This window comes from Choloepus didactylus, chromosome 9 (assembly GCF_015220235.1).
Source record: "Choloepus didactylus isolate mChoDid1 chromosome 9, mChoDid1.pri, whole genome shotgun sequence".
Taxonomy (NCBI): Eukaryota; Metazoa; Chordata; class Mammalia; order Pilosa; family Megalonychidae; genus Choloepus; species Choloepus didactylus.
The window spans coordinates 23826389-23854234 of NC_051315.1; the positions used below are offsets into that span (position 1 = coordinate 23826389).

The window sequence follows — 27846 nt, forward strand, 5'->3', positions numbered from 1 at the left end:
AATATATCTCAATAAAACCAAATTTAATTATAAAAAAAAAGTGAACAGCTAACATCAACACCAACGTTTTCACTGATGTCAACAACATCAACACCAAAGTCAGCAACGTCAATAAAAAATCATCACAATGTCCCTAACATTGACAAGATTGGCAAGTAAATAACAATGTCAACAACGACAATAACAACTGATGTGTATCAAGCCCCTTGTTGTAATCCTCACAACAAGCTCATGTGGCAGGTACAATTATTATTACCAGTTAACAGATGAGGAAAACAAGATCCAGAGAGGTAAAATATCTAGCCATAATGCTCATAGTCAGGAAAGGGTAGGGTGAGGAAACAAAACCCTGGCAGCCTGACTCCTGGCCTGTGGTGTCATTCGCAATGTTATTCTGTCTCTGTCCCTGAATGCTTGTTGACCGATAAATCTGTGGGAGGAAATTATTTTGGTTAACCCACAAGGGAGAGGAGCATTCTTTCTAGCCTATTTAATGAAATCTAAGACATGAAAAATCATAACCAGGACTCTCTTTGTAGACTTAACTCACAGTCTTACAAATCAAGAAATTTCTTGGTGAAACATCACAGGAAAATGGGGATAAAGTGGGGGCTATCTGGAGTGTAATGAGCCTGGACTTGAGTCTTGGCTCTGCCACTAACTTGCTAGTAAATTCAGACCATCTTCTCTTTCAATTTCAGCTTCTTTGTCTGCAAGAAGCAAGTACTTATGGCTCCACCTGGGAGGATTAAATGAGATAATGTAAATATAAAACACTAAACAGAAGCTTGGAGTGCAGGAGGCAACTTGCTAAATTTAGCTCCCTGTCCTTTTTATCATATCAAGATGGCACTAGACTTTTAAAGAATTTCACATCAAAATATGCACCCCCAAAATACAACTCCTAGCTTCTTCTCACTTCCCAGATGTTAGTCCTCAATTGAGTACTAAACTCCAATGGCAAACCGCACTGTTTTCCAAAAGGCAGCACTGCGTCCCTTCAAAACAAGTCAGTCAGTGTCAGGCAAGGTACTCAACGGAATGTTATGCTACCATTGGAAACAGTCATTGGGACCAGAAAAGTGTTAACACAATGTATAATTTATACTCGATATTCTAGTTCTTCCTAATTGTATACATTTTCAATTGTTTTCTAATTTTATTTTGTGTTAGTATCATCTCCCTCAAAGGATTGTAACATAGCATAGGTCATACATCCTCCTTAACACCTGGCACAGGGCACAGAAAATAATCTAATTTCAGAATAGAACCCAAGTGGTGTAGGGGAAAAGCCAGTCTAACATTTCCATTCTGAAGAATGTTGCCTGGGAAAGATGATGGATCTTCAGGGAGATTTTGAAGTAAAAGGAAAATGATGGAAAAGGACCTACATTAAGCCATTTTTCATTGTGTTCCCCAACATCCACGCAATACCCTGATTGCCCTTGGGAAACCAATCCCTCCCCTGCTCTCAGCCAGTGTGTTAGAAGGCAGAGCAATCAGTGCACCAGTCCTCTAGTCCCAGCCAGTGATGGGTTCAGGGACAGGCATGCATCCCATGCAGAGACGATGAGGAACAGGGAGAATTTACTGGGAACACAAGAACAGAGGGTGAGCTTGGTCAACTTCTCTCCTGGTGGCCTTTAAATACAAAAGTGGGGCTCCTTACATCTGGCTACCAGGTGGCCCAATAATAAAGCAAATGAGGAGAACAAGAAGGGGAGAGAAATTAGGTCATGGTGACAAAGTTTGTGCTTTTTTCAAGCCCCAAAATGATCAAGCCACAACCAAGACTTTTCAGTCTCCTGAACTCATACATTCCCTTCTTGCTTAAGTTAGTTTGGATTGGGTTTTCTGTCACTTGCAACTAGGAGTTCTAGCTGACCCAAAGAACTTGCGTTGGTTTCAAGTAGACTTGACTCCTGGCTCAAATCCTGCTTCGAACTGCTAAACCACTAGGGATGCTATCATGACCAAATTTGTCTCTCCTCTCTGAACCCCAAGTCTCTATCCATCAGTGCTGATCTGAGGATGTAATAAATAATTTTTTCTAAAGTGCTAGCACAGAGTTTGCACAAAATAGGTGATTAACAATTTATCATCCCTTCCTTGCCTCTGCTTTTCTTTAAAGGACAAAAAGTAAAGTTTTGCTAATAGGAAGAAGACAGATAAAACGACTTTCTCCCAGCCAAAGACCTTTCTTCTTCTAATTAGTAGGATTTGTAAGGATGGGAAATACCTTAAAAGAAGCCACTCCTGGGTCAGAGATGCCTGGTGCGTGTTGGCCGGTGCCATAGCCTGCATAGCTTATCACCCACGGCTCATGGAAGGTCACCCACAGCTTCACACGGTCCCCAAAAGTGGAGAAGCAGAAGGCTGCATAGTCCAGAAAGGCCCCCACCACGCTCTCATTCTGCCACCCTCCGAGATCCTGCAGGGCCTGAGGCAGGTCCCAGTGGAACAAGGTCACCATGGGCTCAATGTGTGAGTCCAGCAGGCTGTTGATCAGCTTATTGTAATAGGCGACACCTCGGAGGCTGGGGCTGCTCTTAAGCCCTGTGGGGAAGATCCGGGACCAGGAGATGGAGAACTTGTAGACCTGAGCTCGGAGGCCGCGGAGCAGGGCAACGTCATAGTCCACCTTGTGGTAACTGTCACTGGCCACCTGTGGCGTCACCTGGCCCGTGGTGGCGTTCCGGCGCCCGAGTAGGTCCCAGATGCTTGGTCCCCTTCCACCCTCGGCCCAGCCTCCTTCCACGCTAAAAGCTCCCGTGGAGACACCCCAGAGAAAGCCTTCAGGGAACACATCCTGCAGGAAAGTATCCCTTTCTGCCCGGGACTGGTTAGCGAACATTTCCCAGACTCGCTGGTAGGCTGAGGCGGGCGACACAGAGCCAAGCGCCGTCTCGTGGTCCTGCTGGCCAGTGGGAAGGATCGGGCTGTCAGTCAGAGAACAGGCGTCACTGCAGGGTTGAAAGGACATCAAGGGACATAATAACTAACGACTCTGTGAGTTACAACAGACCCATACTGAAGAAAAATTACAATGTGCTTAATCAGTAAAGGTTCCACAAACACTGGGATGAAAGCCATATCCACAAAGTCACAGACAGGAAGTGACTGGTAGGTGAGAAAATTATTATTATTATTACCCCTGCTTAGATGACTTACTGTCACTCACATGAGCAAAATACCATAATAATTCCTCTGTTCTCTGTATTAGAGCTTGTTTAAATTGTGTGTTTAGTTCTGGTGCCAAACTTTAATTTATTATTTATAAGATATAACTAATGATGATGATGATGATGATGTTTGAGCCTCTATTCTATGCTGGCTACTATGATAAGAATTTATGTGTATTATTTAATTTTCGTCACAAAATCATGAGATCAAAAGCCTCCACATGAGGAAACTGAGACTCAGAGAAATGAGTAACTTCTCTAGAAACACACAGATTGCAAGTTGTGGAGCACAGAGCCTGTACTTCTAACCACTGTACCACTACATATATGTGGCAGATTTGTAGATGTTTCTGAATGTATAAAACTGAAGCAAAATTTTCTCATAAAAGTACCAATCCTTACTACATGCACACTTTGAAAGTCTCTATTTTATTCTAGTCTGTTTCTCTCCCTCCTTCCCTCTCTCCTTTCCCTTCCTTCCTTCCTTTTTTTTTTTTTTGAAGGTGTTTACAAATCTTTGCCTTGATTTCACCATCCACTAACAATCATGCCCTGCAGGTTAGAAAGCATTATACCATAGCATGCTGCAAATTACGCCCAGCAGAGGGCAACCATGAGGAGGGCTGGCAGAAGGGGCATTTTGTTGGGAGAAGAGAACATACCAGGAGGTAGAGTACAAGAGCATCTCCCTGTTCAAGGACCATCATGTGGATTGGGAGCTCCTTACACTAAGTTGGCCCAAGGTGCAGAACTGGCAGAAGTGATAGAGAAGCAGAGACCTTGGGCAAGTTACCTGGCCCTCTGTGCCTCAGTTCCTTATATGAAAAAGCAGATAATGATAGTTAAGTACCTCAGGGTTGCTGTGAAGAACTTGAGCTGTTTAAACAGGCAGGAAGCCCCCACAACACGGACACTGCAGAGAGCACTCCCTCCCATAGAGTGAAGCCTGTCTGGAGACAGGCCCTGCAGGGCACCTTCCAAACCTAAGCACCTCCTGTTTTACTAAACACCAGCTCACTCACATTTGCTAGACTAGAAGGAGGAGGGGAAATGATGATTTAAAGCTGTGGATTAGCCAAAAAATATGTCCAACTAGAGAACAACCAAGGATGTAGGTGATGTCCACTCGAGCACAGCCTCAGCTGCACTTAACCCTCACTCTGACCCTACTCCACTGCTCCTGACCCTGGCTCTGTCCTCCTGGCTTTGACGAAAAGGGGAAATTAGAACTTGCTGTATAGGCTTTGGAGCTGGGAGTCCTGGGTTTGCCTAACTTCGGAAGTGATTTAGCAGACTGAAGCCTCAATCGCTATGGCTAGTCCTGCCAAGTACTGACCACTATGTCAGTACTTGGAGCTGACCACTATGCTCCGAGCCACTTCAGGTATCCCAGTGCTGTGTCTCCCGCCACACTCAGTCTGCTGTTAGAGTCACTGGTGAGCCTTACTGTGCCCTCTGAGGTCTAAGATTCTCAAGGGAGAATCTATGTTAGTCCTTTCTAAATTCCCTCCAGCTGCCCCTGCAACCAGCAGTTCTCCACTACTGCTCATGAGTAGGGACCCAGGTGTTAGTTTAATGTAAGCCAAGGTTGGAACTGAGCTTCAAGCAAAGCCCCAATAGGTCAAGGTGTTAGGGAGAGACCCTTGGAGCTGGTATCACTTATGTCATCTCCTGGGTTTATCACTGACCTCTCTGGGTAGTCATTTTATTAAAGATTCTTGAATTTTCTTTTCTGACAAGAGATAGCCCAGCCTTCCTCAGATGACTCTAGGAGCGATCAAGAAGCAAATCCGACCTATTGCCATCTTGTGGTGTTCGCACGCCTACCCAGAGCCTGACACACAGCTGCTCTGTGTCTACTGATTTGAATGAACTGCTGACTTTGCATAGAGAAGACTGAACAATGGGAGGAGATTATGTCTCAGGAATGCTGAGAACTGGAAAAGAAGTACAAGAAGAGGTGGTGACACCTGAAATTTATGCCCCTGGACAGAGCTGTATTAGAAGTGTCTGAGGTGAATGACAAGGACAGCTCTAGCCGAAGGTCTGGGAAGCCAAATGGTTGCCTCCCAGCCTCTGTCTTTCCTTAACACACGTGCCAGAAGTTCACGTGTACAGTGAGCTCCCGTGGAGCGCTGAGGGTGCTATGTACTTGCCAGTGTTGGGAGTACTCTCCTACTTGAGAAACACATAGGAATGTGGGTGTGAGAGCAATGTAATTATAGGAATAATCTTAAATCTGCTCTATTCTTTTTTTGAAGTTAATTATTTACAAAGTTCTATACTTCAAAGATTTGGTAAAAGATTATTTGCAACCTTACCACAGATTAAAACCTCTTTCTTGAGAACATCATTGAATTAAGATCAAGTAGGTACAATTCTACCTACACTGCTCTGCTACAATAGCGGGCTTTCCTATTATGCTGTCTCCTCATGGGGTAGCGGTGCCTATTTTACCTCAGAAATGAGTACAGAGAACTCACTTCACCAACTCAGATCATAGAACTTCAGTGAGATGGTCAGAACACTCTAACCCAACCCTCTCTTCCACAAGCTCACATTGCCTCCAACAAGATCTTAAACTAGCAGGCAGGCATTCAAATCCCAGTTCTACTAGCTGTGTGCACTTGGGCCAACTGCAAGGAGAGAAAGCCAGGATAGTACAGGGTCCAGAGGAAGACTCAGGGAGAGATGGGTTCTTCCTACTCTCTTCTCTTGAGGCTTCATCTCCCATCTATCAAATGACCGTAATAAATACACTGCCCTGAGAGGCAAATGGTAATGACATTACACGTGAGAAAAACAGCAGAGTATTTTACAAATACAGTTATTAATAGTTGAACAGGAGCTCTAACATTACCTTTTCTTGGAACTTGATGAACAACTCAGAAATGCATTAATATCAAACCCAATGGTGAGCACTTCATCTTTATTTATGGCTGTAAGAGAAGAAGTTCAGTTAACTCTACCTAAAGCAAACCAAGATCATGCATGCCTGCAATCACTAGTTTTTCTCACTTATACAACATACCAAAATCCAAGCCATGGTTTCAAGCCCCTCTGGAAGATACCATTTCCTTCCTGGGCTAAGGATTTAAGGCAGTCAAGAGATTTCTACCTATTTCGACTTGGAGCAGTGGTTCTCAAAGTGAGTGTGGATCAGCATCGCTTGCTGGGCTGGTTAAAACACAGCTGCTGGGCCTCACTTCCAGAGTTTCTGGCTCAGTAGGCTTGGGGTGGAGTCTGAGAATTTCCATTTCTAACAAGTTCCCATGTGATGCTAATACTGCTGGTCTGGGAACCCCACTTTGAGAACCAGTGCTTTAGAAGAACTCAAACATCAGAAAGGGGTGGAATTCAAGTAACAGAAACCATGCCACTGAAGTTGAGGTTTATGAAGTGGTATCTGTGGATGGGGCTTCATGAGGACTGTGAAGCCCATTCCAGTGTGTGGGAGGGGTTACAGGTGGCAGAAAGGGCACTGCTGGGCCCTGCTCCCACACTCTGACCTTACAGGGTGATGGAAACTGAGTATCAGGGCACTTAGGGATGTTTTATGGGCTCAGCCCTTCAGATTCTCTGCTGACTTGGCCCCCAGTCCTTGATGCCTTAACAGACCCCCCCCAACTGGACCAGGAACAGTCTCCCGATCCATAGCCAACCAATCAGATTCACGCTCAGGAATTTGAACTGAGGTACTGAGATCATGCCTGAGTTATGGATCAGGTGCCTGCCAGGGCCAGGTGCAAGCCACGGTAATGGGGAACTGGGGCCATGGGTAAGCAGAGGCTGGGAGAGAGAGAGAGGCACGAGGCAGCCCCTTTTGAGGGGACAGAGAGACCCTGAAGGGAGGGAAATGGAAGGGAAGAGAAAGGCCAAAAGCAAGTCTCCTGCTTACAAATGACAACTGAGGCCTGAATTTTTATTTCCATATGAGCTGGACATCTTTGTACAGAACCTCTCTTCTTCCTTGGATCAATGGGAGCTGGTTGCAAGGGACCATCAGTGGGAAGGCCTAGGGCACTAACCCTCATGATGTATGGCTGGTTGTCAGATCCCCCCACCTTCCTTTAGTACTCCAGGTTTTCAAGACTGCTCTCCATTGAGCGAGTACGCCGAATGTCATTCAAAACCTGTCCAATAATCATCACTCACCTTCGAAAAGGCTGAATAGCAGCTTGGCTGGGTCCTTCTGGGTGGAGGGGCAGTCCTGGAGTTTTAGGTTGAAAACAAATACTTTCACTTTTGGTTCAATGGTCTAAAAAAGATAAAGGCCAACAAATGAACTTCAGCTTCTTAGAATGTTGTTAACAGGGACAGATTTCCAAGATGAGAAGCTACAAACACTCAATCTGACTTTGGAAATGACCTTTAGGCATCTCGAGTTAATAAAAGAACTGACTCTAGGCTCTGAGGAAGAAAGATCTACACTTTTCAGTAACACAGATCATCCCCACCCCATCGAGGGAGTATCTTCACCTCTTCCTTTCATCTCAGGCTTACAGAACACCTCTTAGTGCAGACACTATGTTAAAACCACGAACAAGGCAGCCTGCTCACCTCAGGAGCCCTGTATTACTAAAAGCCTTATCAAGGTATGACCATCATGATATTTATGAATGAAATGATATGTCTGGGGTTTGCTTCAAAGTAAGCTGGTTTGGGGTGGGGAGAAGATAGAAATATAGATGAAACAAGATCAGCAATGAGTTGATAGCTTCTAAAGCTGAGGATGGCTTCATAGGGGCTCATTATACTTTGGGAGACATTTGACATTTTCCAACTTGAAAGGAGCCATCATCATTAAAACTGGAGCAGATGCAATCAACTCCACCTCCCACCCCACCCCCATTTCTAGCCATTTCAGTGATAAGGGAAATATCTCTAGGCTGGCATGTTGTTTGTCTTCACATCATATTACTTTTTTGAGGGGCCAGACGGGTTGGCCATTTTTACCATGCCAGCTTTTTGCTCCTCTGAGCAGTTAAAGGCTACTGAGAGATAACAATAACAACTACTTAAAAAAGGAGCCAGACACATTCTTTCTTTTCTCATGACCACCTTAATAATATCCCTTCTTTATAAAAGAGGTGTTGGAGGCTCTGAGAAGCTAAGTTGCCCATGACACACAGTTGGTAGAGCTATGACTCCACACAATCCTGCTCTTGCCCTGCCTCGTCAATGCATGAGCTCCAAACACTCGTAAGGAACGGAGAAGTTTTTGCTTCCTGAAAGATCAATAAGCAATGGTGGCAGCCTGTGATATCCTGTCTTGCCTTCTGCTTACTGGGTGAGCAGAGCCTTTTCTGGTAAGTGGGATGTGCAACCCCTTGTGCCAAACTCAGTATTCATGGATGTGCTGTAGGCTCTTTCCTAGAGGTGCTGGGTCTGAGGATGTTCGCCACTGCCCTAAAACACCTGTGTGCAATGTTCAGTGCCAGGTGAAGGCCCTGAGGTTCAGAGAGGGCAGGCAGGTGCTCTAGGGAGGGGGGATGGGAATGGATGGGAGCACTGCCTCTGCCCTCTTCCCTTGCAGCCCATGAGAAGAGGCCCCTTCAAGGGCAGGGGTAGAGAAGGGGCAACTGTGATGTGGAGGAAGGATAAATTTGGAAGGAAGCTGTAGATGGAATGGTTCAGGCTCTGGTAACCCAACTCAGCCCCCCACCTCGAGGAGTACTCAGCTGTTCCACCTGTCCTAGGTGTGGTATCTGCAGGTGGGAAATGCTATCAGGCTGCTATGATCCCAGAAAGATCTAGCTCAGTTAGACATGTGGCATCGTTTCCTCAGTGCTGTGTGATCAGAGTTGTAATTGTGAATTTGGGGGGCTGCATCTGAGCTGTCAAGTTCTACATCTGGAACTGAATTTCTACTCAAAGAAATAAAAGCAATAAAGAAGAGTTGCAGGGTATATAATAAATGGTTGCTAAGTTGGTCCATGAAAAGTTTTACTATTTGACTAGCCAGCTATGAACTGAGAGTTCGCAGCTTTATCCAGACAGAGGGGAGGAGGTTTTCTTGAAAATGTTTTGATGTAACAAAGAGAAACACTATAAACCACATCCTCAAGCACAAGTCTTGCCAATTCTCCTGTTGACTGGCTCTCTGAGGCATGCCATGTCTACATAACTGAGATGGTTTTAAAATGTCAACAGTGTATGAACCCATTAGCTTAGCAACAAGTTCTGGTTTAATTCCTCAAGGAGGACAAAAGACAGATTTAGTCACCAGCGGCATAAGCAGACCCTAAAGGCATTACAGTCCTATCCTAAGACTCAGAAATCTTGTCAGCATGACCACAAGTGCAGGCTCTGGGTGGCAAGCAAGTTCAGGTTCAGGTGATCAGGTGTTTACAAAAACAACTAAAATCATATGTGATTTAAAAATATGACACCCTTATAATAATGTACCTGACTTATTATTTTGGAGAGGTGACATAGTGTCTTATAATGAGAATGCCCTGATTCAAATCCCATTGACATTCACTCCCCAAGGTCTGTCTTCAGGTGTGCTTTAAGGATTAGAGATAATGTAGGGAATAAAGTGTCTAATCCAGTGCCTTGTATATAGCAAGCACTAAAATCACAGAGTAGCTACTACTAAAATGTCTTGTGGAACCATATATTGTTTTTGGTAACTGTGGGTAGGAAATGCTATTGGGCATCTTATTATTTGTAAATAACAAAAGTAATGGTGTCTGTCTGTGTCAACTGGAAACACAGTCATTGGGATTGGACATGGGGGTGAAAGTCGAGAGGAAGGGCTGTGTGCCCAAACCTACAGAAGCAAGAGGAAAAGCATGCGTGAATTCTGGTGATCAGAATTGAATTAATCACAGCCTAGGAGAGGGGCCTAACAGTTGGGTAGGAGGTTCCTAATGGACTTCCCTCTGGGTGGGAGCTGGGTCAGATCATTAGACCCAAATAAAACAACACTGGGTACAGGAAGGAGAGTCCAAAGTTACAGAAGGTCCCCAGAGATGGTTTCTGATTTGGTAGCGTGGATGTGAAATGTCTTTTTAAACTCAAAATGAACACTGGAATTTTGATTCTCAATAGATTTCTACACAAGGGAACAGAAGAGCCATGTAAATATTTACCTTAATAAGATAACCCTCATTATCCTTTCTAGGAAAGACTGCCTAACACTCCAATGTTCTCTAGTGATGCTTTCAATGGAAATCTCCCAAGATGCAACCCAGCAGGTCTTCTGACTGTTGATGGAAGTTCAGTTTATGCATTAGTTGAAATGTTAAATGTCTAATACACCCTCTGGAACCTTCACCATTCATCAACAATATAGAAAATGGCTCAAATTACCTGCAATTTACTCAGCTTCTGTGGTAAACTCGCCTCACTTTGGCATTCATAAGACAAGTCAAGAGAGAGGAAATCGATCGAGTCCTAGAAATAAGTAAATAGGGTCATTATAGCAGAAGCAATTACAAGACAAAAACTCCTTAGAAGAGTTCTTTTCTTTTTCTTGTTTTTGTTCCCCTTATTGCTAAACGGAATCTTCCAAAGCAGAATTTTCCAAGAGAAAAGCAGTCAGGGAGAAGCTGGAGATGGGAGTGAAAATGTGTGTGGGGTGCCTACATGTTTGGGAATACATCACGTAGGTGCTCAGCAAAGTACTAGGTACACAGTCAGCACTCAATAAATGTGTACAATTGAATGTATGCATGAGTAAGTGAATGAGGTACTGTGTATCAGAAACGTTGGATTCCCACCAATGTAGATGAGTAGTAAGGAAACCAGAGACCAGCGCTGCCTCCAGCCAGCACCTTCCCCATGGCTGGTATTGTTTTCACTGGCTGGCCCTCACATTTTGCCAGGACAGAAGTGAGGAAGGAGTCCTTAGCCACCTAGGAGTTTCACAATGATCTCTGCAAACCCTACTAGGTTTTGGGATTTTGTTTTAATTTCAGACCAGTCACTGGCTTCTTTCAGTCCATCCCAGTTAGCTCTAGCCTGACCCATTTTATTAGCTCACAAATAAATCCCTCATCCGCTCTCCAATTAAGGGCATACCCCTCTGTCCCCCACCCACCCTCCACCCCACCCCAGTCTCTGCCCTGCATAAGTTCTAAAACCATCAGGTTCCGAAATCTAAACACATAAAGACGTCACTGATTCCCGTCCTGCTTCCCTCAGCGAGCCTGGCTGGTGGCGCCCTTGTCCTGATCAGATCATTGCCTGTCTTTTCCTCACATAGATCACCTGTTCCCTCAGGATAAGGACCAGGGATAATGGCATTTGGTGACAAGTAAGTGCACTGTGGACTTTGATTCACCAGTGGCTCCCTATAGCTTTCCCAATCAAGTTACCAAATACTCAGCACACTCATGTCACTCTGGCAAGTACAACTCAAACCTTCCCTTACCCACCCTCCTCAGTTCTTGCTTTTGTTTGGCATTCTGGGGCAACATAATCACTGAGTTTCTGCTCTTGAAAGTCACTGTACTGGATACTGCTGGGGATTCACATGTAAAGATGAGTAAGAGCCACAGAAGCTTACAATTTAACAGGGATGGTTAAGTAAATAAAACAATTACAGTAAGAAAAGGCAGAAAGTTAATAGAAGTGCTATAAGAAAAGTCTAACCAGTGGTTCTGAAATTGGTGGGGATTAGAATCACCTGAGAATTTGGGAAGACCAGGAAGGCCCAGCTTCTGTTCCACCAACATTAAGCCTTGATGTCCGTGTTCTTTATTAGCTCTTCAGGTGATTCTTATACAGACCAAAGCTTGGGAATCACTAGTCTCAACAAATGATGGGGTCCCAAGGCAGGGAAGACCACATTGGGTTCAGCTGAGCAAGGGTATATCATTAAGCAAGGCCTCCTGATGGAGAGCACATTCACGTGGACATTAAGGAATGGGCAGAATTTTGTTGGACAATTTGAGGAAGAACAGGAGGGGACTGGAAGGACTCCTGAGTAGGGAATGCAGGAAGTAGGAAGAAGGCATTGCACATACACTAGGGAACAACTGGAAGTGAGATCAGGAGAGGGAAAGCTGCACTCTGAAGGCCTCAAGGAATTTATACTGATTCAGGGGAGAGTGGCTTCCCAGCAGGGAATTGATCAGAACTGCACTTTTGGAAAATTAACCCATAAATATTGAATGGTATGGATTGGGGCAGAAAGACCAGTTCAAGTGCTCCTGCACTGATCTGCACTTTGATCTCCTGAGTTAGACCCTATGGGGAAGAACTTGAGTAGATTTCTGATAGCAGTTATCTCCCCTTGTAAATTGATTTATATGGCATTCAGACCACACAATCAGCTTTTGGTTATCCAGACCTTATCATATTTGGATTTTAAATTCCTGAACTTGTACAACTCAAGACTGGACTCTGGCCATGTGGGGCCCCATCCCAGTATAGATACCACTGGGCAGAGTGATATCTCTACAGCATTTTGTCAATGCTGCAGAACTAGGACAATGAGCTATTATTTGATGGCTTTCAACCCTGCCCAGAAACCACCGTTCCTGAGCCAAAGCTGTTTTATTCTCAGATGCTTTAATTTTTCTTTTTAAAATTTATTTAAAAGTTATAGTGGCCTCACTCGCTTGCCGACCCGCAGGCAGCTACTGGGCACGGGTCGGGATGCCCACAGAGATGGGATACTTAGTTATCACTATTGTCTCCAGAAGACAGAACCTAAAAGACACTAATAGGATGAAATTGGGAAAGATACATATAAAAAAAAAGCTACCATCAGGCCCAGATGGTGTTACAGTGAAACACATTTTCAGAACACCAGGAGACAGTTTTTACTGTCCCTTTATCCCCATCCATGACTGTGCTAAGCTGCATTCAGATTAAGTCACACTGCTTCCAGCCCTCTGTCAAAGGTTAAAAAAAATCCTTCATGAAGAAGAAAGTTCTTAAGCAACATGAAGGATTCAGAAGCCCATGACAAGAGGCCACTGAGCATAACATCTTCAAAATGAGATATATCACTTCATATTACAAATGTTTATGAAATGGAGCATTACTTGTGTGGCTGTTGTGCAGCTTTCAACAATATAGCAATCACTTTTCCTATTCAGAAGGTCTCCTGGCAACAGCTATATGGAATCCAAACCGAGGACACAACACTTCAGTTGAGGAGGGATGGATTCTGAAACTCGTGGAATCCTTCCCCCATTAATGCAGAGGACAACTACACTGACCCTTATATTTGGCCTGTATAAGGATTTTACTTGCCTTCTCAGTAAGCATGCCAGCACCCCAGAGTTTGTAACTTGTAGCATGGCAGCAGTACTTGCAGGGACAACAGAAGCGATTTTCACTCCGTTTAAGAGTTCAAACATTGCTTCAAGACCACAAGCATGACAAATTCACAAACACTTATCAGGCTTTCAGGACACTTAAATACCATGGACTTGGAAAGTATTAGTGAGGCTTGGTGTGCATTCTTTTCCAAGTGGATTCAGCAGTGTCCTTTTTTTGGTCTTTAAGGTCCCATTAAAGAGTATTTGCCTCGTGCAACAAATCACAGTGCTCACTTGGTCAATGATTTTATCTGTGGAGGGCTATTGGATGCTATGTTGGGATTCTTGTTTTTTCCATGTAATGTTGTAAAGACTCATGTGCAGTCTCAGACTAGTGAGGCATTTCAATCTTTCCCCAAGTTTTTCAAAAAAATCTGGCTAGAACAGGATAGGAAGTCTGCAAACTTTTTCAGAGGTACCCGTCTGAATTACCATCAGTCCCTCATTATCTTGGGGCATCATCAGTGTGACTTATCAGTTCATGTTAAAGGTTATATGAAAGAATCATTAGTTAAGTACCATTTATCAACCAGACCTAAGAAGAATGCAGTCTGGTCTGGTTCCTAATCAGCCACATACAAGTTGGTATCATAAGTCCAGGGTACAGTGAACTATGGGCAAAACTGTTTTAAGTACCAAGAACAAAATAAAAGGTTTCAAAAGGAAAAAAAAAAAAAATTATAATCAGAGGAGATAGAAACCAGGATAGGTATTCTAGGTGAATGTCCTTCACCTTATTATCTGTTCTGCTATGAAGTGCCCTCTCCTTTAATAAACTATCTTATTTTCTTTTAATCAAAAGTCAGAGCAAGCAAAGGCCTTTGGTATCTTCATTTGGCAAGCTGACACTTGGCCAAGCAAAAGCTGGGGACTACAACAAAAGAGATTTTGTTTCTAAAAAGTAATCATGAATCTAGAAAATGCATACCATTCAGAAGAGGCATTTAAATTCTCAAGCCAACAGACAAAAATCTCTCTTCTTTTTGTAAAACTAAAATTGCAACTTTCCTCAGCTATTATAGATGCTATTTCTTATGCTGTCATCACCTTGGCAAGCGCAGACAGGGATGGCTCTAGCAGGAACGCAGGGATCTCTTCAGCTCGTAGGACAACAGAGAGCCTTCCACCTGAAACCAACCAGAGAGGCAGGTGAGCGAGGGCAGGAGCTCTGACTGCAAACACCACTTGGAGAATCATTTCCTACAAACTTTTTTATTAGATGCTCACCTACTTAGGAAGGATTTCTGAAAAAATCACTAACATGACTTTATCCTCACTGAAAGATTTTAGAAAACAAGGTGGCTATATAAAAATGCTGTCTCTTTGGAGACTGTTTCATATAAATCAGGCCAGTGAAATGCAGAACACTTGTAAAAGTTTGGAAAGCATAAAAGCAGTTAGCCTGCCTTGCTACCAGCAATGCAAAAAAGGCAGTGAAAGAACTCCTTTATAAACTTCTTTTAAGGCAGGGGTGCTCTCAGGAAGCTGCTATTATATTGGTCTTTATTCATCATACAAGCATCTATTCAGCCCTGACTGCACTGAGAGAAAACAAAGGGAAACTTGCAATGTGTATCCACTTGCTTTGACATTTGATCACACTGATTCTCAAACTTTTGTGTGAGTCAGAATCATTGTTGTGCTTGTTAAGAACCCCAATTACTAGTTCCACCCTCTGAGATTTGGATTCAGCACACTGGGGTGGGGCCAGGAATGTAGAGTATAACAAGCTTCCCAAGTGATTCTGATGCTGTGGTCCTCAGACCAAAATCTGAGAAACACTCATGGAGTGGGGGGTGAAACCACCACTACCAACAACAAAAGAGTTTATTTTTATAAACATAAAACTTTGAAATCCTCTGAGCATGGATTATTACTTGGAGACATTTAGTCCTCATTCTGTTAAGATTTCATGTTTTCCAGTTGTTTAAGATTGTGCCAGATGGATCCATTTCACCTTCCTGAGATTTTCAGCCTTCAGCATATCATCACATCAGCACACACGGACCACACGCTGTACTTAACATTCAAAAATGCGCAGCTTAGTATCATCTCTGGACCAATGAAATGAATCATAGGTACGATTAGTTCTTAAATACAACTAACCCACAAATCATTTCTATTTGACTTTTCAAGCTGTTTCTATAATTAGTGAACAAGTGTATAAATTCCAGAAATTCTCATATCATACCAAAAAAAAAAAAAACAAACCCAATATGGTTTGCAAGATGAGCGTAAACTATGCTTCTCGTAATACAAAGAAAAAATGGTCAATGACTTAAAACTAGATTCTCTAAGTTTGCATTTCACATTTTCTATGTGACTGAAAGAATATCCTTTACCCTAGTATTTGTTCTGCTGTGAAGTGATTGCTCCTTTAATAAACTGTCTTATTCTCTTTTACTCAAAAGTCAGAGCAAAGGGGTTAACTGCTCTGGGTTAAGATAATTTATCCTGTAATTTTACTGGATATGGTTAAAGATAGGTATTTGTGTCCCTAGAAGTCAAAACCAGTATTTGTTGTGAGGATTGACTGTGGTTAGCCTCTAGAAAATCAACGCATAGCACCGAGGTAAGTTCATGTCCCTTAAGTCATCGCTGGAACTCTGGGGTGTCAAAGCATGTCTCACAGACCTCACTGAAAGATAAACTCATCCTTTTCCATCACAAAGGAAAGTCATTCCTCCAAAAACCACTGCAGTTCTTACACTGTAAAATAGATGCTTCCCTTTTACCCCAAATGCTTCAAGAAAACTAATTTGACCAGTATTGAACTGCTAATATCCATGCTTCAAGCCACGGTTGCCAGGGGTGAGATGGGGTGGGGACTGTTACCCTGCAGTGTGTCCCAGTGTTAGGCAATTCTTACTATTCTCTTTTCTGTCCCCCTCCTCTCTTCCCATCTGTAACTCCCTGCCAAGGATCGTCTCTCACTTCTGAATCCTCCTCAGTGACAGCACACTGAATGCATCAAAAGGAGTTTTATAACAACAAACACAGAAAGATAAAAGAACTTTTAAAAGTGTTGATCAGGGAGAGTATATTTCCCCACTTCTTCAGCGTGGGCTGTGCATAGTGACTTTCTTTTAAAGAGTATAGCATGGAAAGCAGTGGGGTGGGGTGCATATCTTCATAGTGGAGACACCATTCAAATACTAATTCAGCCAGTGGTCAAGGTCAACATCAACAGTGATAGATCATTTTGACAGCATGTGTGTGACGAAAATGGCATTTTACCTCTGTGGCCATCCTCCCCAAAAAACCCATAACCCCAGTCTCATCATGACAAAAACATCTGAATATTCCAATAGAGGGGTGTCCTACAAATATCTGACCAGTACTCATCAAAACTGTCAGGGTTATGGAAAACAAGGAAAGTCGGGAAACTGTCATAGCCAAGAGAAGCCTTAAGACACATAATGACTAAATGTAATGTGGTTTCCTGGATGGGATTCTGGAACAGAAAAAAAGACATCAAGGAAAATCTAAGGAAATCTGAATTATTTATGGACTTCAGTTAATAATACATCAATGTTGGTTCATTAATTATAATAAATGTATCATATTAATGTAAATTGTTAATAATAGGGGAAACTGTGTGCAAAGGGGGGTACAGTATATGGGAACTCTACTATCTGTTTAATTTTTCTGTAAATCTAAAACTGTTCTAAAAATAAAGACCATTAGTTTTTTAAAAGTGTTGATTTTTTAAAAAAGGGGAAAAAAATCTTAGAATCTAAGAATGGCTTTCATTTTTTGCAGATTATCAGAAAAATGACTCCCCAAAGAATGGGTGTGGTGAAGATGCACCAGAGAGGGAAGAGAGATGAAAACATCTGGAAACTATAAATTCTAAAGTTATAGAATATACATTCAAGTGACTGTAAAACGTGCCATTAAAAAAAACATACTATCCTTGCCAAAGTACACTTGGCAATTAAATAGCAGAGCTGGGGTTTGTATCCAAGTAGTCTAGCTCTACATCTTGATAAAAAATTATAATGCAATATTAATCAAAAGTGCAACTCTATTTACCAGTCACAGTAGAGGCACAAAGTGGGAAACTCTGCTTGGATGGTACTAAGGATTTAAGGAAGGGAAGAAGCCTGGGCAGGGCCCTGAGGAAAGGGGAGGAGGAGTTTGTCTCATAACCTGGTGTTGGAGCAACAGAGCCTTCAAAGCAGAGGCAAGAAACTTGCTATCAGAGAGAGAGAACTAAGCAGGAAAGTGGCCAGAAAATTGGAAGGAGAGCTGGAAGGCTGGGTTGTGGGAAGGAGATTTGGCTCCTCCTTTTGGAACGGCAATAACCACTTCAGATCCAGGGGCCATGGCAAGGAACCAAGAAAAAACAAGGCCAAGAGCCATACCTGAGGCACTGCACAGTCATCCCACATGGCTGGGTCTCCCAGGCAGAGGGGAAGTGGAGAAGAGAGACAAGCATCTGGCAACCCCAGCCCCACACTCCTCTTCGGGCTTAAAATCAGTGGGGCATCTAGGGTGGGGGTAGTACTGGGTTCTTTATGAGGGAGGAACAATTTATCCAGACTGACCTTTAGAAACAAACAAGACAAAAACAAAAACACCAACATGCTATAATCCTTTCCAACCTGGTCCCAGCAGAATGGCTCCCCCAAAGAAGGGCCATTCTGCTATCAACCAGGTGGTGACCAGGGAGTACATGATGGGCATTCACAACTCATTCATGGAGTGGGCTTCAAGAAGCACACCCCTTGGGCACTCAAAGAGATCCGGAAATTTGCCATGAAAGAGATGGGAATGCCACATGTGCACATTGACCCAGAGATCAGGAATGACCCCTACTATATCCATGTATGTTATCCAGAAAACATAAGATTCATCAAGCATGTTCTATACAATGGTTACCTTTGTACCTGTCACCACTTTCAAAAACCTACAGGCAGGTTTTGAAAACAAAAAATACTACGAGAAAATTAACAACTCCAGTTCATCAGAGATTCCATAAGGAAAATGAAAGTCAAGCCAAAAGAAGATATTGTCAACACACATAACCAGTACAGATTAAATTCAAGATATATAAAGAACTCCTACAAGAAAAAGACAACTCAACAGGAGAGACAACAGGCAGGGGAGGGGGGTGTGGGGACAGCAGGAACTCTTAATACATTGCTGTGGGAATTTCAATTGGTGAAACCACAGTGGATGAAAAATTTACATAACTCTCAAAGCTAACCGTTTGTATACCCCATGATTAAAAATTGTTCATGTATATACCTAAGAGAAACTCTTATACATACACAAAAAAACACGTACAAAAACCTTTCACAGCAGCAATGTTCATAACGTCAAAAATGTGAAAATAACTCAAATGCCCATAAGCAGGATAATGGACTAATATTACACAGCAGTGAAAAAGAATGAACTATATAGTTATATTCAACAGCATGGATAAGTCTTGAAAACAATTTTGAGTGAAAATTTATAGAAGACTACAAAAGTACAATACTATTTTCTAGTGCTCAAAAACAAGCAAAATTTAACAATATATTGTTTAAGCACACATGCATCTGCAATAGAAATTATATTTGTATAATTTGATAATTTACAAAAGTAATGGGCATCACATGAGATAAACACCAGAATGGCTAAAATAGACAAGACTGACAATGCCAAATGTTGGTGAGGATGTGGGGCTACTGGGAAGCTCATTCACTGCTGGTGGGAGCATAAAGTGGCACAATTACTTTGGAAAACTGTTGGACAGTTTCTTAACAAGTTAAACACATGTCTGCCCTTTGATCCAGCAATTCTACTCCTAGGTATTTATCCAAGAGAAATGAAAACACATGTCCACAAAAAAATTTTGTAAGAATGTTCAAGCAGATTTATTCATGATAATGATAATGTATAAATAAGCTGTGCTATAGCCATACAGTGGAACACTACTCAGAAATAAAAAGGAACAAACCATTAATACATGCAACAACATGAATGAATTTCAAAAGCATGCTGAATGAAAGCAGACAAAAATAGACATACTATATGGGTCTCACTAATCTGAACTAACATTAATGAGCAAACTTTGAGAGTTAAAGCAGAGAACACAGGTTATCAGGAGTTAGAAAGAGGATAGAGAGCGGGCATTTGATGCTGAAGGAGTACAGAATATTTAATGGGATTGATTGTATGGATCCAGAAATGGATAGCACAAGCACTATTCTGTGTGATGGTAGCACAATATTGTAAGTACAATGAACAAAGATAACTGTGAGTACAGTTGAAAAAGGAAGGCTAGGGGCATGTAAGACATCAGAATGAGAGATAGAAGATGAACACTGGGACTGAATAACTTCGTGAAACCTAGAGTGGTCAATGATGATGATTAAATGTACAAACAGAAAAATGTTTTACATGAGGGGGAACAAATGAATGTCAACTTTGCAAGGTGTTGAAGATGGGATGGTATTGGTGAAAAATATAATCAATGCAAACCAGAGTCTATAGTTAACAGTAACATTGTAATATGCTTCCATTAATTGTAACAAAAACAACATACCAATGCAAAATGTCTATAAGAGGGGGATATAAGTGAGGGGTATGGGATTCTTGGTGGTGGTAGTAGTAGTGTCTGAACTTTTTATCATATTTTATTTATTTTTTTATTATTTTTCTCTTTTTTGAAGTAATGTGTTCAAGGGCTGACTGTGGTGATGAATGCACAACTATATGATGACACTGTGAACAACTGATTGTACACTGTATCCCACAGTGTACAATCAATGGTATATGAATATACCTCTATAAAATTGCAGGGGAAAAAAAATAAAAAGAGGGGTACAAGTGCTTGAGAAAATGTGGAGAGAGGAATGTTCCCATTCACTGTTGGTGGGGAAGTAGAATGGTGCAGCCCATCTGGAGGGCAGTATGGTGATTCCACAAGAAGCTAAGTATGGGGTTGCCATAAGGTTCTGCAACCCCCTTATTGAATATATACTTAGAACTGAGAGCAGGGATCTGAATGGACATTTGTACCCTGGTGTTTATGGTGGCAGTATTCACTATTTGCAATGGATGTAGGTGGCCTAAGGGTACATTGATGAACAATGGTGAATTTTGGTGTGTGCATACAATAGAATATTGAGCGACTGCAAAAAGGAATGAAGTTGTGAAGCATGCAACTAGGTGAATGGACCTTGAGGACAGCATTTTGAATGAAATAAGCCAGAAACCAAAAGACAAACATTATAATGCCTCACTAATACAGATAACTATAATGTGCACTAACTCTGAGAATTGAATCTTAAGAGCATAGGTTATCAGGGGGAGTCTTAAAGGTCCCTAGATTGTATGACATTACAGCCGTCACAGCTATTCCTTAGTTGTAATGGTTATTTTCGAATTCTGAGATGCTGAGCTCTTTGGGTAAAACCTGTCTGGTCTCTGGAACTTCGGGTATCTGTGTGACACCTGAGTCTCAGAGCTAGAGTTCAGCAGCTATGAATGTCAGTATTATCCCGTACAATACTGTTAAAAAAAGCTGAAAAAGAGTTCAGACTTCAATTAGAGGTATGAATGAAGCTGATCTGGTTAGGACTAAGGCAAATCAGACTAAAGGGTAAAGGATGATATTGACAGTGTTCTAAAACTTCAACTTCTGACGGTGTTGTAAAACTTCAAAGCCGCTCAATATTCTCTCCAAAGGAAGAGATGTTTATTTGGTGCAAAGTCTTTATTTTCTGAAGCACGCTATATAATTTAACTTGTATGGTCAGTTTATTCAAACACCATAATTACATGAACTTTGAATACGGAGTGAGATACGATTGGTTTGTACAGGTTAGTGTGAAGCCCCAATACATTGCAAAGTAAGTTGGACAGAGAATAAAAATGTATTTGCAAAGCCTACTTGAGGGACTAGGGGAAAATATGCAATTATTAAACTTCCCCACCTGGGGAAGTACTAATATTCTCACTAGCACTGGAGACTACCTATTTAGAAGGCCAAGCCCTCGATCTTAGGGCTTGCCCTTAATAAAGCTTGTTACTGAAAAAGAGAGGCTAAGCCTATTTATAATTGTGCCTAAGAATCACCCCCAGAGAACCTCTTCTGTTGCTCAGATGTGGCCTCTCTCTCTAAGCCACCTTGGCAGGTAAACTCACTGCCCTACCCTCTAAGTGGGATTTGACTCCCAGGGGCGTAAATCTCCCTGGCAACGTGGGTCATGACTCCCAGGAATGAGCCTGGAGCTGGCATCATGTGATTGAGAAAGACTTCTGGACCAAAAGAGGGGCGAGAAATGAAACAAAATGAAGTTTCAGTGGCTGAGAATTTCAAACGGAGTTGAGAAGTCATTCTGGAGGTTATTCTTATGTGCTATATAGATAATCCCTTTTTAGTTTTTAGTGTATTAGAATAGCTAGAAGGAAATACCTGAAACTGCTGAACTGCAACCCAGTAGCCTTGATTCTTGAAGATGATTGTATACTATATAGCTTACACGGTGTGACTGTGTGATTGTGAAAACCTTGTGGCTCACACTCACCTTTTATCCAGTGTATGGACAGAAGAAAAATGGAGACAAAAATTAAATGAATAATGGGGGGAGGTGTGATGGGGGATGGGGCGTTTTGGGTGTTCTTTTTTACTTGTATTTTTATTATTTTTATTTTTTGGTAAGTAATGAAAATATTCAAAAATTGATTGTGATGAATGCACAACTATACGATGGTACTGTGAACAACTGATTGCACACTGTGGATGACTGTATGGTACATGAATATATATCAATAAAACAGAAATAACAAAAAAAAAGATGTACTAGATGATTCCATTTTTATCTATGGTGATAGAAATCAGATTAAAGTTTGCTTCCAAGACTCTGAATTGATTAGGAAGGGGAATGAGGAAATTTTCCGACATGATGATTAACGTCATAATTTTATAGGGGTTATAAAGGAATATGCATTTCTCAAAACTGGTCAAACTATAAAATCAAGATCTATGCATTTTGCCTTATGTAAATCATACCTGACAAAAAAAATTCTTAGAGAAAAATTCAGAGCTGCATTTTATATTATTTTCTAATTGGCAGCAAATGATTCTTTAATGTAATTTTTTTTTAATGCAATGCATGTGCTTTATTTGCTCAAGTATCAACTTCTCTGAACATAAAAAAATAAAAAATTGTATTTAAAATATTTGGCCCCGTATCAATAGTCATTGTGGGTACCAAAGGTGAAAAAAAGACATGGAATGATCAACAGAATATTTAGCACAGTGGTAACATAGGGTGGGGGAATGCTGGGATTACAGCCAACACACATCTCTCTATATCTGCTTAATTTCCCCAAATAGGGCTTTCCAAAGAATCCAGTTTCAAATCCTGCAACTGGCCTCACCTCCTACCACTCTTCTCTTACCTCACCAACCTCTAGGCACTGGGCTTCTTTCTGCCCCCACTGCAGGGGCTTTGCACACCTTCCCTTTGCCTGGGATCGTTCTTTTCCAGGTCTTTTCGTGGCTTGCTCCACCATTCATTCAAGTCTGCAAAAACGGTAGCTCAAGAGAAACCTTGCTGAACAACACTACCTAAAATGGCTCCCCATATAGCCTTGCCATGACTTTTTTTAACATAGGAAAAAGCTTTTGGCTCTCTATAATCAAATACATGTAAATTAAGACTACAAAGAGAGAACAGTTTTAGCTATAAAATTAGAAATCATAAAACAATTCTAACATTGAAAACTGGTAACGATGTTATTTGGTCGTCACATGGCATTCTCCCATCTATGTCCAAATTTCCTTTTTTTTTTTTTTTTGAGTTCTGTTGGAGATATTCACATGCCATGTGGTCCATCCAAAGAGGATAATCAATGGCTTTTAGTATGGTCATAGATTTGTGTGTTCATCACCATAGTCAAATTTGGAACATTTTCATTTCTCCAAAAAAATGCAGACCCCTTAGTAGGTACCTCTCAATCCCTCTATCCTTCCCCAGTCCTACATAACCGCTTGTCTAATTCTGTCGTGCTAGATTTATTTATATTTACATTTTATATAAATGGAATATGTTAAAAAAAAACGAGTAGAGTGGGGTTAGAAGAGCAATTTTATAACAGCTGGCATAAACTCTCTCAACTTTTACGGAAAATAATTTAACAAAATGATTTAAACTTTAAGGACGTACATTTCCTTAACCTTAACCCAGTAAGTTTAATTTTAGGAATCTATCTGAAGGAATTTATCAGGAGGTAGGCAAGGATTTATACATATGAATGTTCATTGTAACATAATTTGTAATTGTGAAAATTAGCATATACTTATATGTAAAAAGTGGACAAATACTTTAAACTTCATAATCCACTAATATGATGGGAACCATTGAAAATCATGCTTCCAAAGCACTGAAGAGAATATATCCATAAAATATGTTAAGTTAAAGTAGAATATACAAGTATGCCTATTCTAGATACTATATATATATATATATATATAAATATTTGTAGTATATAATAAGAATGGTTGTATAGTCCAAAATTGGTTCTCAGAATTGGTATATCTCAGAATCACCTGGAAAGTTTATTCAAATCCTACCCAGATCTACTAAATCAAAATCTCAAATTATCTTTGCACCATGAATACGGACAATTACAATTAAGTTCTTACCACCACTTTATCTATGAATTTATCTCCCTTGCTAATATGTAGGCTCCAGCCGGAATGCATGAATTGCTCTGTATAAGGGGGAAGCATAGGGAGAAGGAAGGCAATCTTGTGGCCTCAGAATAGTCAGGGAGGCAGGACAATTGAAGGGAAAAAGGGCAGAAAAATAACAGGGTGATTGCACAGACAGATTGGAAAAAAGGCCTAAGGGCTAGTTTTCAAGGGAGATGCTCGGTGATACAAACCACCCTTTCCTTTCTTTATCAGGAAATCTTCAATACAGTATCAATTTCTCACTAATGTCTAGATATGACAGGACTATTGACAGTGAGGGGGAAAAGAGGCTGATGAGGATGGAGGAAGAGAGGTGGAAACTACAGTGGGTTGGCAGCTATGGTCCATGCTTACTCACCCTGAGAAGCAAATTTTTCATGGTAAATCTTATAGGCTTTTCTGTGGGCATTATTGAGGGTCTGGAGACGTGAAGCTCTTGATTCCTGGTGGGGAAGTTCCGAAATCACCTCCTCCAAGTCACTAAAAGTGAACCAGATGCCAACAAGATCCCCAAAATAATAGAAGGCAAATGTGGCATAATCAGCGAAGAGGTCAGCAAAGACTTCACTTCCCTGGACAGCGCTGGCAGGCAGGGTTTGGTGGTGCAGAACGACCAGGGGCTGAAGCTGTGCAGCCAACAGGGCCTCCAGGAGTCTTCGGTAGCACTGCACAGTTTCCTGGTCTGGATTTTTGGAGCTTCCTGCAGGGAGAAGTTGTGCCCATGGCAGAAGTACTTTATAATGGGAGATCTTACTGGCATGAACACTGCTGAAGTATTCTGGCAGGGAAGCAGGCAGAGGCTGGTGACAAACATAAATAACCTTGTCACCTGCTACAAAATTAGAATCCTGGTTTCCCAGGGGACCACTCAGCTTGTGCAGCAAGTCATTGGTTAGAGGACCAGCTGCTGAAATGAAATTTCCATCTGATTCCCAGTCTAACCCCCAGCACAAAAAACTTAGGAGGACAATGAAGACAAAATTCCAAGCCAGGTCCATTTTCAAGGAACTGATAGGAGGTATGTGAAATCCCCACTTTTTAAACTACGGTTGAGGTTGTAAAATAAGTGATTATTAACACTTAATATGTAACTTTCTTATCTATGATAATGAAATCAGTACATGGTTCTCCAGTGCAATATTTAGTACTTTAAAGACATTAAGAGATAATATGAAAGCATCAAATTTTCCATTGTTCTTTCCTATAAACTATTTAAAATGTTTACATAAAAGAAAATGCCTAACCAAAATTTTTTACCCTTTAAAAATAAGTAAACAACCAATACATTTTGTAAAAGATTGAACATCATAAAAAGTTGAAAAACTTGCAAAATCCTCTTCACCCACTCCCTCTCCCCCCTCCCCTATCCTTAGGGTAACCACTTTCAACAATGTGATTCCTTTCAGTTAGGTCTACCTTATTTGTGTATCCAGTCTAGCTGTGTCACCATTTATATATCCGTTACTGACAGACATCTGTTGAGATTTGGTTGAAATGCATTAAATATATAAAGCAATTAACAACTTGCAGTATTATATTCCCAGTAAGGAACATGCTGTCTATCCACTTACTCCTGAATACCATTTTCCAATTTTCTTCATAGACATCTCATACATGCTCCGTCATCTGTTAACCAATTCACCTCCCTGAGTACCACATGGAAGGGGTGTGGTGTGTAGAAATAAAAGCACTTATCCAGACCTTACAGGAATGGCCTCACCTTGCTCTGGAGTCCCCACTCTCACAAATTTGGGAGGAAAGGACACATTTAGCAATTGAAGGAACTTATTTTTCCTTGGTTTAAATTTCTTCTTTGGGTAAATATTTGATCAAATTAAAGTTCAGATTTCTATCAGGACTGTTTCCTTTCAAAGGACCTCCCCATTTCATTTTCCTTGTCCCGCAGGGTCGTGTCCGGAGATGTTCTTCCTAATAAAACTGGGAGAGGACTCTCTTGCCATCTTCTGGATCTTCCCTGGAATGCCCTTCTTCTAGCCTGTAACTGAATGACCTACCAGGTGACCCCTACCTGGTATTTGTCTTACGCTGCCATGCCCCAACCCCCTCTGCAGTAAGGCTGACATCCTGCATCCCCAGGTTTCCCCAACCCAATGTCAAGGCCTCTCCTAGGCTACTCTACTAATGAAGAATACGCGTTTGACAGCAGTTTATACCCTTCATCTGCTGTGTAACCTCTCTATCCATTTCCAGCCCCAAATCGTTTTTCAAATGATCTTTAATACAAACCAGAAGAAAGTGAAAAGTTACGTAAACTCACATATCACATACAAACGCATTCTCTAACAGTCCTGCAGGGCCCCAGGATGCCATCTGTTGTTGAAAGCGGCACTAGCAGAAACTGCTACATCATGAACACATTGATCATAGTAAGCTTCAGGAACTCTCAGCATCATAAAAGGTAATAATTTCCCTGGAAGAGAGCCATAAAATTTGGGGACAGCTTGTAATAAAGAAAATGACATATTTCTCTTAAAAAAGCACTTGGAAAACATTTCTGAGAAATTACTCTTAGGGCACAGAAGTTAGAAAATCTATTAGAGTATTGGGAAAAAGGGCCAAACAAACCTTTTGTTTTTATAAAACACTTAAAAACTAAAACAAAAAACTCGAAGTAACCTTGAAAATTCATCTCCAAGGCCTCTTAGCCTTCATACTTACCACAATGCCATATTTCCGTCCTCTCACCCCAGATTAAACAAAAAGGGTCAAAGTAATAATCAGAGCGGAGTAGAAACAAAACCAACAATCATAGAACAATTCATTTTATTTTGAAATAGAGCAGTAGTTACCAATTGAAAAAAGATACAACATACCACAAAAAGAATGGACCTTTTTCTACACATGAAGACAAAGGTCTTAGCTACCAAAACTACGTATTATTGGGTCCCAATGTGATTTGGAGAAGAGGCACACTAAAGGTTAAGTGCTGAAGCCTGTATTGGTATAAAAGCATATGAAAGGAATGTGACAACTGAACCATCAACTCGGTTCTTGTTTATAAAAAAAAATCTTCCTGCAGCCTCACTCCCAGAAACATTACTCTCACTAGCAGAGCTCCTTCCAGGCTCCAGGCCAAGAGGAAGAGTCTTGCTGATGTTTACCACTTCCCAGTTTTTCAGCTCTGGTCAGTTCCTTTCAGTATCTCAATCTTCAAGTAAGTAGTTAGGGTTAACTACCAAGTAGGGATCTTCTCCATAGCTTTCACTTCCATCTGTGGAGCCTTTCAATCCAGCTTGGGTGAGCTCAATGAGAACATGATCCTGTGAAACAAAAACATTTACCCTCAGAACTCTCACAGTATTATAAAAATGCCCAGATACATAAGAATGTTTGCTACTGACATTTTCTTTCATTTCACTCAAGAAACTCCTACAAAAAAACTACCTTCAAATTACTATCAATATTCTTCTAAAACTTTCTTCCCATTTGGATGCTGACCTTTTCATACCATAAACCCTTTCTGAAAGATTAAGATATATGAGCTCAATAAACATTGTGACTTCAATAAGGTTTTCTGGCACATTATATCAAGTGCTGTAAATATAACTTTGAAAAGGGCAGGAATAATTGTATTTTTAAGACTGTACAAAATCCTCTGATATTTAAGTCTGTTTAATTTCTCTCAATATTATTTGTTAATTTTTAATTACTACCCACCAAATTCTTT

General features: G+C 41.2%; 2 protein-coding genes and 1 pseudogene across 3 annotated transcripts in view; 1 reads left to right on the forward strand and 2 right to left on the reverse strand.

The window, feature by feature from the left end:
* The window catches only part of LCT (lactase), a 53986-nt gene extending 28830 nt beyond the window's left edge, over positions 1 to 25156 (reverse strand). For both annotated transcript variants that reach the window (XM_037850157.1, XM_037850158.1), the window contains exons 1-6: positions 24517 to 25156; positions 14510 to 14589; positions 10500 to 10583; positions 7338 to 7440; positions 6043 to 6121; positions 2240 to 2963 (exon numbers count right to left, since the gene is read on the reverse strand). In XM_037850157.1, coding sequence (XP_037706085.1) covers positions 2240 to 2963; positions 6043 to 6121; positions 7338 to 7440; positions 10500 to 10583; positions 14510 to 14589; positions 24517 to 25156 — 1710 coding nt within the window. The remainder of the gene's footprint in view (positions 1 to 2239; positions 2964 to 6042; positions 6122 to 7337; positions 7441 to 10499; positions 10584 to 14509; positions 14590 to 24516) is intronic.
* Positions 13070 to 13961, forward strand: LOC119544668 (annotated as a pseudogene).
* A 1769-nt stretch (positions 25157 to 26925) lies between the features above and the next one.
* MCM6 (minichromosome maintenance complex component 6) overlaps positions 26926 to 27846 on the reverse strand; it is a 49471-nt gene continuing 48550 nt past the window's right edge. Inside the window, exon 17 of the mRNA XM_037850228.1 lies at positions 26926 to 27439. Within this exon, the coding sequence (XP_037706156.1) occupies positions 27323 to 27439 (117 nt within the window). The 3' untranslated portion in view covers positions 26926 to 27322. The remainder of the gene's footprint in view (positions 27440 to 27846) is intronic.